Source organism: Apium graveolens, chromosome 11 (genome assembly GCF_009905375.1).
Source record: "Apium graveolens cultivar Ventura chromosome 11, ASM990537v1, whole genome shotgun sequence".
NCBI classification, from domain to species: domain Eukaryota; kingdom Viridiplantae; phylum Streptophyta; class Magnoliopsida; order Apiales; family Apiaceae; genus Apium; species Apium graveolens.
The window spans coordinates 11,921,095-11,937,706 of NC_133657.1; the positions used below are offsets into that span (position 1 = coordinate 11,921,095).

General features: G+C 35.4%; 1 protein-coding gene across 1 annotated transcript; it reads left to right on the forward strand.

Annotated features, from left to right (window-relative positions):
* The first annotated feature begins 208 nt into the window (after nucleotides 1-208).
* LOC141698387 (putative GPI-anchored protein At4g28100) lies at nucleotides 209-1,857 on the forward strand. Its single transcript, XM_074503072.1, has 2 exons — nucleotides 209-1,101; nucleotides 1,226-1,857. The coding sequence occupies exons 1-2, from the start codon at nucleotides 496-498 to the stop codon at nucleotides 1,595-1,597; spliced, it is 978 nt and encodes a 325-aa protein (XP_074359173.1). The 5' UTR covers nucleotides 209-495; the 3' UTR covers nucleotides 1,598-1,857.
* Nucleotides 1,858-16,612: the final 14,755 nt, after the last annotated feature.

A 16,612-nucleotide genomic window follows, 5' to 3' on the forward strand; every position in this document is an offset into this window, starting at 1 on the left:
AAAACATATACTATAATAATTTATTATATTCTTCGATTTGTTTTTCAACTATTGAAAATTATATTATAAAATATATTATTAAAAAATATCGAATGTTAAAAATAATCCGTGCAGCACTGTAATATTAATAAACATCTTTCAATATAATCAGTCAGGGCCCTGCTAGAATAATATAATAGTTGATCCAACCTTGCATCTCAAATCATGCATATATTGGGAGCTAGCCTACAGAAACAGAACACAGTATCCGCCTCTCACTCACTAGTCATATTCACTCCATTCTGCACCAACAACTTGATCATTTTTACAAATAGACCATAGCTATCACACTCCAACCTCTTCATTCTCCATAGTGAATTAAAGGAACTTTCAAGAAAAAACTCCAAAAAGATCTCCCCCAGTTTTGCTTCTCTTGAATTCTCCACATTTCTCTTTCTCGTGAACCTTTTTCCTGATAACCCAGAAACAACAGTAACTAAATATACACAAACACTCATGAATATAAACTTATTAGTTCTCATTTTCACTTTCACCATCTTGTTGGATCACTCTCTAGCCGGCTTGCTCGCCGAGCCAGCACAACCTTTGAAACCCATAGAGTACCAATCACCCAACACAGTCCCTGCATTCCCGGTCCAAACGGAGGCCCAAACATGCCGTCTGGACCTGTCAGCCGAGTTATTCGGCGGAGTCAACGCAGCCTGTGGGCGTAATCTTGACCGTAGCCGCTGCTGTCCTGTGCTAGCCGCATGGCTCTTTGCAGCTCACGCCAGGTCAGCTCTACAAGTAACAGCATCGCCTCCTGTGTCTTCTGATCTCCCCATGATGCCTGATGACTCACAGAAATGTGTCAATACTTTACAATCCTCGTTAGAGGACCGTAACATTCACATCCCGCAGCCTAATAATTCGTGTGACGCTGTTTTGTGCTTTTGTGGTATTAGGCTTCATCAGATTAGTTCTCTTACCTGTACCGCTGCTTTTAATATTTCCGGTGCAAGTCGTAATGCGACTCCCACCGCCGCTGTTAAAAATTTGGAGCATAATTGCCGGAATTCTTCTTATTCTGGTTGCACCAAATGTCTCGATGCTCTGCAAAAGGTCAGCTTTCACATTTTTGCACTAATTTTTATTTTACTCCTTCGAAAAATTAATTAATTTATAGTAAAAAATGTAAATACAAATATGCATGTATTTTATATATCATATGTTTTGTGGTTTACAGCTAAAGGGAGACGGTAGAAACAGGACTTCACGGCACCACCCGGAGGAGGACAGTGAGGGTAACGGTGACAGAGCAAGAAAAATGTTGAATCGAGACTGCCAGCTCATGGGGCTGACGTGGCTACTAGCCAGGAACAAAACTGCATACATTCCAACAGTCTCGGCCGTATTGCGAGCCATAATGTACAGTGCGCACCCACACGAGTCCAAGTGCAGTCCTGACCAGGAGAACATGCCACTAGCTGTGGACTCACTTCAGTTCGACAAGTCATACGCTTCTTCAGCTTCTCCGACGTCGTTTCAAACTCCAATAATGTTACGAATGTTGGTTCCGCTTTTGCCCTTGATAATTTTATTTTATCTGTTTGTCTAGCATCACAGGTTCGGCTTTGGCCCGTTAATGAAACAGGCTTTTTAAACATAGCAGTCCCCTCGGTAACTGCCATTTTAGTGTTGTCGGGGGGTTTGGTGTTTTGGTTCAGGATCACGTGAAGCTAAATGACAAGAGGGGTATAGCCCTGGACTCTGCCTGTGGAGCCAGAGGGGTCATTTTTGTCTTTCCCCCCTCACTCTTTGTATATTACCTGATCAGACTTGTTTACATATGGAGTACTAGTAAAGTCTTTACCTGCCTTTCTTTTCTTCTTCCTTCTTCTTTGTTTCTTTTTTCAATTTGTTTGGTGTAAACCATTTTTCCTAGCTCCCATTTGGTCATTGAAATTTGTTCACGAGTTTTTTCTTAATTTTATTACTTTTTGGATCAGGTCGAGTCGAGTTTATCGAATTTGAGGATGAATTGTACAATAATTAAAAGATCGAAGAAATCTATTTGGTTAGAGTTTCGCAAGTAATTTCGAATCAAATGGAACTAATTTAAATAAATCCAGTAAATTCTGTTTAACAACAGCAGGTAAACAGATCTTGTTGACTAGCAAAAGATTAAAGGAGTAGTTTACAGGTAAGTGGACAGTCGATAAAAAGATCGAATCTGTTCTGTTTCTTGTATAAATACATATATTACAGTTTACATACATACTTCCAAAAGATTTTGATTAATCTCGAGGTACATTACATTGCAGTTTCCCAGGACTGGGGTATGTTGGTCTTGTAGGCTTATTTGCATCAAAATTAATATACTACTACTCCATCACTTGTTTGATCATTTTGTTTTCCAATCTAATCTCGTGCATAGAACACTGTAATGTAATGTATATTTACTAACAACGAATCATAAAACTGTACAAATAAACCGTGATATATGGAGCACATGGCGTAGGGAGAGAATCACGGTTGAATGTTTGTCATTTACCTACTCTTATTACCAACTATAGCTTTTTATGTCACAACTCACATGTGTGTATGACTGTAGCTGTCAACCCAATATCACATTATGTTCTATTAAAACACAAATCTTAATATGTTAAAGTTATTTATTGGTATTGGTGTCTATATTGTTTTTGAACAAATAAACACATTTAAACAAAATTTTATTAATTTTGGTGTAGATATTGTCAAGGTATTAATGACAAATCTAACAATGATCCAAAAATCCAAATTTGGAGATATTATCCTAAATTCCATTTCAACAGTGATCCAAATTTGGAGTGAACAGTAGTGATCCAAATTTGGATCTTAGTTTAATATAAAATAATGATTTTGTTATTTGTAGTTTATAATTTTATAAATTGATATTTGATTATTTAATTATATAATTAATAATAGAATATAATTATTAGTTAACAAAATTTATTTTTAAAATAAAACTTAAAATATTGAAAAATATAATTTCATTAAAATTTAAAAATAAAAAATAAAATGTATTTTTCGTGAATTAAGTGCAAAATTTTAATATTTTTATGTGTATTAATTTTTTTTGATTTATTTAATTTATGAAATGTTATATAAATTGTTAATAATGATTAAATGGTAAATTTAAGATAAAATTGCTTAATTTGATATTTATATATTATTATATGTAAAATATAATTTGGATCAAATATTTGAATCACATTATTGGAGTTGGTCATAAATTTGGATCAGTATTTGGATATCCAAATTTGGATTTTTGGATCATTAATGTTGGAGATGGGGTAAGATAATGTGTATGAATAAGTGATGTGTATATATTATTATATAGGTATAATGTATAACTGGTGGGTGCACAAGCGAAGCTTAAAGATAATGTAACAGATTAAAGGAATCATGTAATGCTTGGTGTAAAGCTTCTTGTAGTATTTATACACAGAATTAACATGTAATAAAAGTATATTCTAATAAATGGAAATGGTAGCTTAACTGGAATAGTGTTTAATGTTCATCCACGGAGTCTAATACTGAATGTTGATTTGATACAGGAAAGTTGACATTGTGTCAATATGAACAAGAGACTTTAACAATCGGTAATTAAAGTTCTATGAAGTTCACCTTTTAATTGAAATCCTCGGAGTTCATCTATATTTTGTAAATAAAATATCTTCTAAAATATGTTATCTTGCAAAATATATTTCACAAATATCATTACTTCAATAAAATCATGCAAATCTCATATATTTACAAGTATAATATGTATGTTCTGCAACATGAATATTTATGTTCTACAAACTAAGCATGTTTTGTAGAATAATATATTTTGCAACGTTATACTTATAAAATCTATGCAATCTGCAAGATTTTCAATAAAATTGTGATATTTGTAGAATATCATTCGAAAAATAATTCGTTTTGCAACAATTTAAGCTATATTTTACTTGCAGAACATATATGAACTCCAAGAACTCCAAAACGGTACTCCATAGAATCCAACCCATAGCGAATTTCGGTATAAAAAAAAGGTTGACCGCTCGTAAAACACAAACAACCCAGAAAGAAGGGCGTGAATTTGGAGGCAGGGGAGACGATGATAGGTTTTTCTGTAATTCATGCGATGATTTTCTTCATTGTTTCATTCTTTTCATATATTTATGGACTTTCACTCTCTGTTTTTTTCTACTATTTTTTTTTCCTTTTGACTTGATCATGACCTTTCTCGTTGGGCGAATGACAGGAATTGTATTGAACCCGCGCATGGCGGATTTATAATCCACTGCTTGATCTACTTGGCTAAATCCATCCCCCAATTTTTTCATTTACATTTTAAAGGATTCTTTTTATCATTTTTTAAATAAAAAGTCTTACATAAAAAGAAATAGAGCAATACCGCTCTCTTGACAGAACACCACGAAAGATATATTGTTCATTTTTTAAAATTTCAAAAACTCTTATATACTAAAACTTGATCTTACCCATTTGTAGATGTAACTTCAACAACTAGGTCTAGAGGGAATTATGAGCATTATATTCGTGCATAATTTCCGTACCAAGTTTAGGACAGTGATAGCGATAAAAAGATCGTCTTCTGACACTTGGCTATTAAAAATAAAGAAGAAATCAACCATGTGTTAATCCATATGTGCCTTAATTTATACGTATGCTAAGTAGAGTGCTACTCTAATGACACCCTCCTATTATGAGAATTAAGTCCTGATTAAATTTTTGTAAGATAATTGAATTAAATAGATATATCTTATATATATACATATTAAATACATTTTCAAGCCGTCAACATTTCTATTTCTCTGCTGTTATCCTATCAGCACCCAAACAGCCTCCACATCAATCATAATTATAACCGGAACAATCAACAAAAACATCAATAGGGATGACAAAATAATCCGATCCGACGGATATCCGATCTGAAATCCGAAATTTTGGATATACCGAACCCGATTTTTTGGATTTGGATTTGGATATAGATTTAATTTTTAAACCCGAAATTTTTTGGATTTGGATATTAGGTATACCGATCCGAAACCTGATCCGAAATCCGAAACCCGAAACGCTATCCGAACCCGATCAGAACCCGGAATCCGAAAAAAACCTGAATTATTATATATATATATATATATATATATTATAATATCAGAATTTTATATATTACACATTATAATATTATATATATTCTATAATTTACCTTATACATATTATTATATAATTTTTAGAACATATATTTTTATATTTATATTAAATTTCACTAATTATAAAGTTTAATGAAATATAATTATTCAATCATTTAAATTGTTGATAAGGTTTATAAGGTTAACAAAACATGTTTTACTAATAAATCTAAAAAATTGGGTAACAATTGAGTTGATTTTTTTTAAATATTACCTATACATATAATAACACAATTAATGATGTGGTGGAGTGGTTGATAATGACACGTTAAAACTCTTTCTCTACAAGTCACGTGTTCGATCCCAAGCACTTGCAATATCAATAATTATACAAAATTTTAAATTTCGGGTTCGGGTTTCAGGTTCGGGTATGAATATCCAATTCCAAAAACTTCGTGTTTCGGGTATACCCGAATCCGATCCGAAATCCGATGGATCAGGTTCAGGTATTCTTTTTCGGGTATTTTTCGGGTTCGGGTCGGGTTCGGGTATGGATAAAATTTTCGGGTTTGGATATGGATTCTGCAATACCCGACCCGATCCGACCCGATTGCCATCTCTAAACATCACCAATAAACACCATCACTAGTACAACCTAGTCTAATATGACATCATTACAATTATTATGGCTCTACTACCATCGTCGTTAACATCATGTACATCACATATAAAAACACCACCACATCATATACAGAATCACCTAAGTTTAAATTTAAGTCACTAAAATTTTGACATAAATCACTGATCTACGGCAGCGAGAGGATAATAATCCTTGGAAGTAACCTTGTCGAGATCAGTGTAATCACTACAAACTCGCCATCTTTCACTGGACTTCTTGATCAATACTATATTAGATATCCATTAGAGAAATTGAATTTCATAGATAAAATTAGCTTTTAGCAGTTTATCAATCTACTCATCATTAGCATGTGGTCTCTCAGGGGCAAAATTTCTTCTTTTTTGCTTTATCACGATTTTTGTAGGATCAATATGGACTCTATGGACAACGATGGACTCGTCGAGACCAGGTATGTCTTCAGGTTTTCAAGCAAAGATGTTTGAAGAATCACTAAGGAGATGGATAAGCTTATGTTTCAAAGGATCTTGGAGGTGTGAATCTATAGAGATGCAATGTGTGAGGTCTCCTTTGTTCAACTCATTGTTTTCCACAGGTTCTATGAGCTTAACTTTATGAGTACGATGTAACTCAGCTTTTTTCAGAGAGCTTTCAGAATACGAGAATGAGCTTTTTATCAGAAGTACTTGGGAGGCTTCCGGATTTGGAAATTTAGAAATCTTGAAAGGGGTTCCTTCCTTCGGTTCCCCGTAGGGCTTTCTTTTTTTCGGCATGGTTTGAGCCAGGATTAAGGAAATAGAATAACAATATCGAGAAGCAGCGAGGTCAGTTATCAACTCTCCTGGTCCCATGGCAGTAGGGAACTTCACTTTCATATGAGGGGAAGATATGATAGCTCTCAGAAAGAACAAAGTAGGTTGATCGATGATGGCATTATAGGGGGAAGCAATGTCGATGATGTAGTATTTGACCATTGTTGTTACATCTTGCAGAGAAGTCCCGAAAGTGGTGCGAATGTCAATGGTTCCCGGAACTGGAATGAAATGATTTCCAAACCCGTAGAGGGGACCTTGAACATCTTCAAATATAATTTCTCCGAAGTGTCGTTTAAGATCATTCTTCTCAAAGCATGTCGAAAGATAATGTCTACAGAGGATCCATTGTCTATCAAGACTTTGCTGACATCTTGATCGGCTATGTCAAGAGTGACTGTAAGTGGCCCGTTCCGACAGACATATCCGGTGGGATAATCAACATCAGAGAAAGAGATAGAAATTCCTGTAAGGAAAAAGGCCTGAAGAGGGGTGTCTAGTTGCATTACCTTGTGATGAGGCATGCTTCCTCCTATAATCATATCGACTACATACCTGGGCTGGGGGTTTCTCATGTGAGGCTCTGGTTGAGGGAGATTTTGTTTGTCTCGAGGGGAAGATAATCATTTAACAATCCTCTTTTCACCAATCTTTCCAAGAAATATTTTAGGGAGGTACACTCATCAGTGTTATGTCCTATGCCAATGTGATAATCACAAAAATGTGTTATGTCCCTCTTTTTCGTAGGGGTCCTCATAGGGTTTGGGGGTTGGAAGAACTCTTTCGTTCTTACCTGTTGAAGCACATGAGAAGGACTTTGGGTTATAGGAGTAAAGTTGGACTCTTCTCAGATTTGTCTTGGGGGCCCTTTGATCCGTAGGGAAATTTATCTAGCCTCTGCCCCTCGCCCTTCGGCTAGATGAGGAAGATTCTCCTCGAGAAGAAGGGTAATAGCCTCGAACTCTTTCATCAGTGGCTACGTAGGAGGAGGCTATGTTGTAGGCTTCATAAAGATATGTATGTTCTCTTTAACACAACTCTTTGCGATAATCTCGGCATTCTTGGTAATTCATGTTACAGATGAAGGAGTCGATAACACTAGTTTGTTTAACTCTTTGAGCTTCAAGGATACATTCTTGAATTTTTCAATATAATCTCGCAGGTTTCACCTTGCTCCTGCTTGATATTTTTCAAAAAAATAGTATGAAAAGCATGAGGAGTGTTGACTCGAAACTTAGATAGGAACAACATTTTAAATTCTTCCCAAGAGCTGATATATCTAGGAGGAAGGATAGAAAACTAAGTTCTGGCGTAAGCTTTGAAAGTCGATATAAACAATCAATATTTGGTAATTGTTGTGCAAGACATGCCTGTATAATAACAAAACTAAGTCACATTGACAACCCTAAGATTAAGTTGTATGATAATATATATTTGTATTCTGAATTACATTTCTTGAGTTTATAAAAATGGTTAGTAGATTAGATTGGGAGATTTTTCTGTGAACAGTTTCAAGCTAAGGAATAAACTCTGGAAGAAGATCAAGTCATGATCATGCCTCAGTGAAAAGTTTAGAAGTTTGGAGTTGAATAAAACTGTTCTATGAAAAATGTTCTAAGTCAAGATATCGACAAGTCATAAATCAAGTTATATCGAGAAGTCATTCGAGAAGTCCAAAATGATTTCTAGAGAAGTCCAAAATGGCTTATAGAGAAGTCTCAGAGCTATCGACAAGTCAAATGAAGATGTAGAGAACTAGAGATATCAATAAGTCATTTCTGCATGTAGAGATCTCAGAGATATCGACAAGTCAAATGAAGATGTGAAGAATTGGAGATATCGACAAGTCAATTTCTCATATAGAGATCTCAGAGATATCTACAAGTCAAATTATGTATATAGAGATCTCAGAGATACCGACAAGTAATTTTTGCATGTAGAGATCTCAGAGATATCGACAAGACAAATGAAGATGTGAAGAATTGGAGATATCGACAACTCAATTTCTCATATATAAATCTCAGAGATATCGACAAGTCAAATTATATATATAGAGATCTCACAGAGATCGACAAGTTATTTCTACATGTAGAGATCTCAGAAATATTGACAAGTCATTTCACATGCAAGGAACTAGAGACCTCGACAAGTCAAGTATACCTATAGAGAACTCAGAGATCTTGATAAGTCATACTTATCAAGATGTCACTTCTCTATAGAATAAATTGGAGATCTCAACATGCTTCTTAAATTCAGAATGCAAAGAAGTTCAAGATTTAAGATTATTAGTCAACAAACAATTCATTCACTGAATTGGAAAGTCTACATAACAGCTTAAAGAATATAAGATCAAGGGACAAGATTAACAGGACAAAGGGTGGTCACAAACCTGCAAGATTCTGCACAGATTTGCTAACACCAGAAAAGGAAATAGACATGGTTGCTTTAAAAATTGATTTAATACATTTTAGTGCAAGTTTTGTAAACCCGTACAGCTAGTCTATAAAGCATGCACGGGGCAGTTCATAAGTAACAAACAGATCTAGAGTTTCTTGTATTCTCTCAAGATACCATCATTTGACAAGGTCAACTACACACTGCGGAAAAATAAATGATAATGTTCATAAGGATGGCCAACCCCAAGTATGTTCAGATTATCAATAATGGACCTTTCATTCTTATGGTGAGAGTTTTTGAATCTACAGAAGAAGATATAGTCATACCAGTACATTACACACTGTTCAGGATTGATAAGTTGATTCTTCCTCCATAGTTGATGAAGTCCAAAAACTCAATCAGCTCATCAGGAGCTGGTACCTCCACCAAATTTGTAGTAGACAGTCCCAAAGCTAGGTTCACATCCTGCTCATTAAACTCAATTTGTTGACCTTCAATTGAGCAAGTCACTACCAAGGATACAACATCATCATGCATCACAGTCCTCACCACAACTGTAGTCTAAAAAGCATGCAACACATCCAGGTACAACACTGGATTAGCAGTCAAGGCTCCTGCAATGTAAGATTCAGACAGAAATTTCATAAACCCCTTGAAACTGTCAGGGGCTTGGTTAGCATCAGTAAAAGCCAAGAAGTTTGTTCCTTTCTCTGGGATAATTGCTCTAATAGTGTTTTATGCCATTGTAGTTTAGTAAGAGAGAACAGGTAAGAAGAATTTTTGAGAAAGGAGGAGAGACGAGTGAGAAATGGGTTTTTTGCTTGAAAGGCTAGGTCAATTTAGATCTCGAAAGTTATAAGTATATGTATTGTTGTGTATATGTTGTGTACTTGATGTTTTCATTAACAAAATACCTTGGTAGATTTTACTTAGTGAAAAATGTAGCACTCGACGGATAAGGATTATAGTCCCGACGGATGACTCAATATAGTCCCGACGGATGATGATTTATTATCCATCGAGTGAGTAGCTTATGTAACAATAAGTCTGTAGCACATTTCTGTATACACATTGTTTAGATTCTGTAAGTAGTACTCAAGTCATGTTGACTTTAACTAGATATGTAGAATAGGTTGATTAATTGTACACAGATGATTTCTTGTAATTCTGCATAAATGAAATGAAGTTAAGTGCCAGATTGCTACCCGGCGGATAAACACCAATGCCATTCGACAGATGATCAACAAGACAACCCGACGGATGATCATGAACTCGACGGATGATCATGAACCCGATGGATAAAGAATTCAAACATCTGTTGACAGTGACAACACAGTCACATGCATCGAGTGTATGCAAATAAAATGTGGAAGCCTATTCAACTGGGTTTTAGAGAACAAAGAAGCATTGTCATTTCCATGCTATTATGAAGATATTCAAAGATGCTGGAAAAGAGTAATGGAGTAGCATAGTACTAGACTTGATAGTTTTTGTTTTATTATCTTGTCTTATTACTTTGTAATCTTGGTGATATATAAACCAAGAAGTAGCAAATAGAATAACTAACTAAGCAACCAAGAGAGAAATATTTGTAAGCTGTATTCTTAGCATTTCTCTGCATTCTTAGTTGTTAAAATTTGTAAGCAGCTGTGAGCTAATTGCTACATAGAATTCTCTTGATATAATATATATCTCTGGTGGATACATTCAAATCCAGCAGAAAGTTTTTAAAGACTTGTGTTTTTAAATTACTTGTGTATTGATTCATTCCAAGTTATTTTCCACAGTTTGCAAATCAATTCACACAGTTATATATTATTAAGATAGAACATTTTATATCTTTATGAAAAAGGTTCAAGAATTTCATTCAACCCCTTTTTGTGATTCTTGTTGCATTGTTAGGGACTAACAATTGGTATCAAAGCAAGCTTTTAACAAATAGAGAGTTTAAAGATCACAACAAAACAACAAGATGAACAAGAAGGATGTTGGAGTCAAGATTCCTTTTCTGGACAAAGATAATTACCATCATTGGAAGGTAAAGATGCATCTTCATTTACTCTCTCAAGATGAGGCCTATGTAGATTGCATAGAAAGAGGCCCTCATGTTCCAATGAGAGCTGTAACTAGAAATGAGCCATCTGTCCCCAAGCCAAGGCATGAATGGTCTGATCCTGATATTGAACAAGTCAGGAAAGATAAGAAGGCCATGAATATCCTGTTCAATGGAGTTGATGGTGACATGTTTGACAACATCATCAACTGTAAAACTGTCAAGGATGTTTGGGATACTATACAGATTATATGTGATGGCACTGAGCAAGTTAGAGAAAACAAGATGCAGCTACTGATTCAGCAATATGAGCATTTTCATAATGAAGAAAGTGAGTCTCTCACTGATATTTTTAGTAGGTTTCAAAAACTACTAAATGCTCTGAAGTTGCATGGAAGGGTCTATCAGACAAAAGACTCCAATCCGAAGTTCCTTAGATCTTTTCCAAAGGAATGGAAACCAATGACAGTCTCATTGAGAAACTCTCAAGATTATAAGGAGTTTACTTTGGAGAGACTGTATGGCATCCTGAAGACTTAAGAGCTTGAAATAGAGCAATATGAGAGGATGGAGAGAGGAAAGAAGAAAGGAGGGTCCATTGCACTAGTTGCTGAGTTAGAGAAAGAGAAAGAGATGAAGATGGAAGTTGTTGAATCAACTTCAAAGGTCTGTGAAAAAAGGGCAAGGGGTTGATAACAGAAAATGAAGATTCCTTGAGCCAAGATGACATGTGTTAGGAATATATGTATTAGTTTGATGATAAGTTAAACAAAACACTTAAGTAGAAATCTAGTATTTGTAGCCTCAACGGATAAGACCATCTTGGCTATCCGTTGATGGAGTAGCTTTACTTAGAAATAAGTTTAGTATTGTAGCACATTTCAGTCTCTGTATTTAAGTTATAATTCTTAGAAGTTGTGGGAAATTATGAGTCATGTTGACTACTAGTGGATATGCAAATAGGAGGGCTAATTGTAAATATTTCATGCCTTGTAATTTTGTGTAGATGAAGTAGTATCAACTGATAGATTAAAGGCCTTTAACGGATGAGAAACAAAGCTTCAACGGATAACATCCATCAATGGATGAGTGCATCAACGGATAAAGCTTCAACTGTTTAAGCATCAACGGATGTCACTAAAGCATCAATGGATGAAAGCTTTAACGGATGCTCAGTTCCATAGCAGTTGATAGTGACAATTCATAAGCTGACAGAGGCACATGGGTTGACATAGACAATTGGAATGTGGTAGCCTCTTGGAGGAATCAAGAAAAAGCTGCATTTCTATTCTGGTGCAAACAAGGAAGTATTCAAAGATTCACAGATTATCTTAGATTGCATTGGATAGAGAAATGAAGAAGAAACATGTGAAGAACTATTTTATAATTGTATTTTATCTTTGTCTTCACTTGTAAACTTGGTAATATATAAACCAAGTTGCAACTAGTAATTAGGTGTGAATTTTCCAGAGCTGTTTAGAAAAACATAGAGAGAAAATCATCTAGTTTGTACTAGGAAGCAGCTGTGATCAATTCTTTGTATCACAGATTTTCTGAAATACACATCTCTGGTGGAACAACAAATCCACCAGAAAAGTTTTTAAAAGCCTTTGTGTTCTTTACATTTGTGTCTTGAATATACATCTGTCTGCACCTGCTCAAAGCAATTCACACACATCTGTTCATCATACACTTAGCTTTTGAAACTGCTCAAAACTTGAAAAAGTTTTGAGATTTACATTAAACCCCCCTTATGTAAATCTCATTGTTAGTTCCTTGGGAATAACAATTGGTATCAGAGCAAGCTCTTGACATACAAAGAGTTTAAAGATCTATTCTACTTACATCATGAGTAAGAAGGATATTGGAGTGAATATTCCAATCCTGGAAAGAGATAATTATCATCACTAGAAAGTGAAGATGCATTTACATCTTCTCTCTCAAGATGAAAGCTACATCAACTGCATTGAGAATGGTCCTGACATCCCTCACAAAGTGGCCACATCTGCCACTGCCACAGTTGCTGTTGGACAGTCTATTCTCAAGCCAAAAGTAGAATGGACTGATGAAGATATTGAAGAGGTTCACAAGGACAAGAATGCCATGAACATTCTGTTTAATGGCCTAGACAAAGATATGTTTGATAATGTCATTAACAGCCAAAATGCTAAGGAAATTTGGGATACTATACAACTTATCTGTGAAGGTACTGAACAAGTTAAAGAAAAAAAATGCAGCTTCTCATTCAACAATATGAATATTTTCATTCCGAAGAAGGAGAATCATTGAATGATACCTTCAATAGATTTCAGAAACTGTTGAATGGATTGAAGCTGTATGGCAGAGTGTACCAAGTCAAGGATTCCAACTTAAAATTTCTGAGGTCTCTACCAAAGGAATGGAAGCCTATGACTGTTTCACTAAGGAATTCTCATGATTATAAGGACTTCACACTTGAAAGATTATATGGAATTTTGAAGACCTATGAACTTGAGATGGAGCAAGATGAGCTGTTAGAGAAGGGAAAGAGAAAAGGTGGATCAGTTGCACTTGTAGCTGAAAATGAGAGAACTGAAGCCAGGAATGAAGAAAAGACAATGCCAAGTCTCAAAATTGGCACAAGCAAATCAGAATCAAGCAAGGGAAATGAGCAAGCAGCTGAGGTTGAAGACAATTCCAGTCAAGATGACTCTGATGATGTTGATGAACATCTGGCTTTTCTGTCCAGAAGGTTTGCAAAGATGAAATTCAAGAAAAACACTAGAGCCACTAAGCCAAACAAGAACATGGTGGATAAATCTAAGTTCAAGTGTTATAACTGTGGCACAAGTGGACACTTTGCAAGTGAGTGCAGAAAGCCAACTTCTGAAAAGAAGAAATTTGAGCAAGTGGATTACAAAAAGAAATATTTCGAATTGCTCAAACAAAAGGAAAAGGCTTTTCTGACTTAGGAAAATGACTGGGCAGCTGATGGAGCCAATGAAGATGATGATATGGAGTATGTCAACTTAGCCCTGATGGCTAATTCTGATGAAAATGAAACCAGTTCATCAAGCAACCAGGTAATCACTACTGACCTCTCTCAGCTTTCGAAAAATGAATGCAATGAAGCTATAAATGATATGTTCAATGAATTATATCATTTACGTGTTTCCCTTAAATCACTGGCTAAAGAGAACACGAGAATTAAAGAGAATAATTTATTTTTAAGTGATAGGAATGCTGTGTTAGAGGGTAAGGTAATTGAGCTTAAAAAGATTAAAATTAAATGCTTATCTGTTGAGAGTGAATTAGAAGAGTTTGTTAAGAAAGTATAATTTCTTTCTAAACAACTAGAACTTGAGCAAGAGGTAATCAAGGTCTGGAAAACATCTAGGGATGTTAGTGCTCAAATTTTCAAGGTTCAAGGAATTGAATCACTCTGTGAGAATGCCTGGAAGAAAAATAGAAAGGAAATGAAATTAATTGATGGACTGTCAACGGATGATGAAAGTCATCCGTTGAAGGAAGAAAAGGAGCATCCGCTGAAGGCTTATCAATTGAAACATGTAAATGATTCTAAAAGGGATAATTCGAAAAATCTCAGTAAGAAGTTTGGTTCAACTTCCAAGAACTTTGTCAAAGAAGAAGCTAGCACATCCAAAGATGCCAGTAAGGTGAATATAGGACACATGACTTTAGATCAGTTGAAAAATAGGCTTAAGTTGGTTGAGGATAAAAAGGAAACTAAAAGAAAATCCAATAGAAATGGGAAGGTAGGGATTAACAAATACAACAACTACACACCTGATAAGTATGCTCCTAGAAAAAGTTGTGTGCATTATAGTAGTGTTAATCATCTATCTGCTAACTGCAAATCTGTTAAGAATTTTCCCATGCCCTTAACTCCTTCCATGCCTAACATGTCTATATCACCACTGCATGTTATGCCTGTTATTTCTCAATAGAATCCACATGCACATTTTGTAAACATGCCATATGTTAATAATCCTTATTTTGCTGCATTTAGTATGCCTCAAATGCCATACAACATGCATATGTGGAATAATATGTTTGCATAATCTATGCCTTATCAAATTCAATCAAATGTGCTAAATAATTCTGTGACTAACCCTACACTTCAACCAACTACATCTGAGATCAAGGTTGACTCAAAGTTACCTAAGTCAAAAGGTGCAGGAAGTGTGAAGTCTAGAAAAAAGACTAACAAGGCTGGACCCAAGGAAACTTGGGTACCAAAATCAACTTGATTTGATTTTGTTGTGTGTAGGGAAAAATAAGGAATCTATGGTACTTGGACAATGGTTGTTCAAGGCACATGACAGGAGATTTCACCCTACTCACAGAGTTCAAGGAGAGAGCTGGCCCTAACATAACCTTTGGAGAAGACAGCAAAGGGTTCACTATGAGATATGGCTTGATTTCAAAGGAAAATGTCATCATTGATGAAGTTGCATTAGTTGATGGTCTCAAACACAATCTATTGAGCATCAGTCAACTATGTGACAGAGGGAATACCGTTTCCTTCAATTCTGAAGCCTGTGTTGTCACCAGTAAAAAGGACAACAAAGTGGTTCTAACTGGAGTTAGAAAAGGGAATGTGTACTTGGCTGACTTCAACTCTACAGATGCAGAATCAATCACTTGTCTTTTCAGCAAAGCAAGTCAAGATGAAAGTTGGCTATGGCACAAGAAGCTATCCCATTTGAATTTCAAGACAATGAATGATCTAGTCAAAAAGAACTTAGTTAGAGGAATGCCTCTAGTGGAATTCTCAAGGGATGGACTGTGTGATGCTTGTCAAAAAGGAAAGCAAAAGAGAGCATCATTCAGTAAGAAGCTTGAATCAGCAATTGATGAACCATTACAACTGCTACATATGGATCTTTTTAGACCAGTCAATGTATTATCAATTTCAAGGAAAAGATATTGCCTAGTGATTGTAGATGATTTTTCAAAGTTTTCATGGACCTATTTTCTTGGATCAAAGGATGAAGCCAGTAAAATCATTATCAATCATATCAAGTAAGTCAACAACCATCCAGCTATCAAAGTAAGGAATATCAGGAGTGACAATGGAACTGAGTTCAGGAATTCTACCATGAGGTTGTTCTGTGAAGAAAATGGGATCATGCATGAGTTCTCAGCTCCAAGGACTCCACAACAGAATGGTGTGGTAGAAAGGAAGAACAGATCACTAATTGAAGCTGCAAGAACAATGCTTGAAGAGTCAAAACTCCCAACATATTTTTGGGCTGAGGCTGTTAACTGTGCATGTTACACTCAGAATATTTCTCTAATCAATCAGGCAAAAGGCATGACTCCCTATCAATTGTTCAAGAGAAGAAAACCAACCTTAAACTTCCTTCATGTCTTTGGTTACAAATGATACATTCTAAGGAACCAACCTGATCACAAAGGCAAGTTTGATGCAAAGGCTGATGAAGGAATATTTGTTGGTTATTCTGCTGGAAAATCATATAGGGTCTACAATCTAAGAACCAACATTGTTATGGAATCTGTGCATGTTGTGTTTGATGATAAAAATATTGATGGA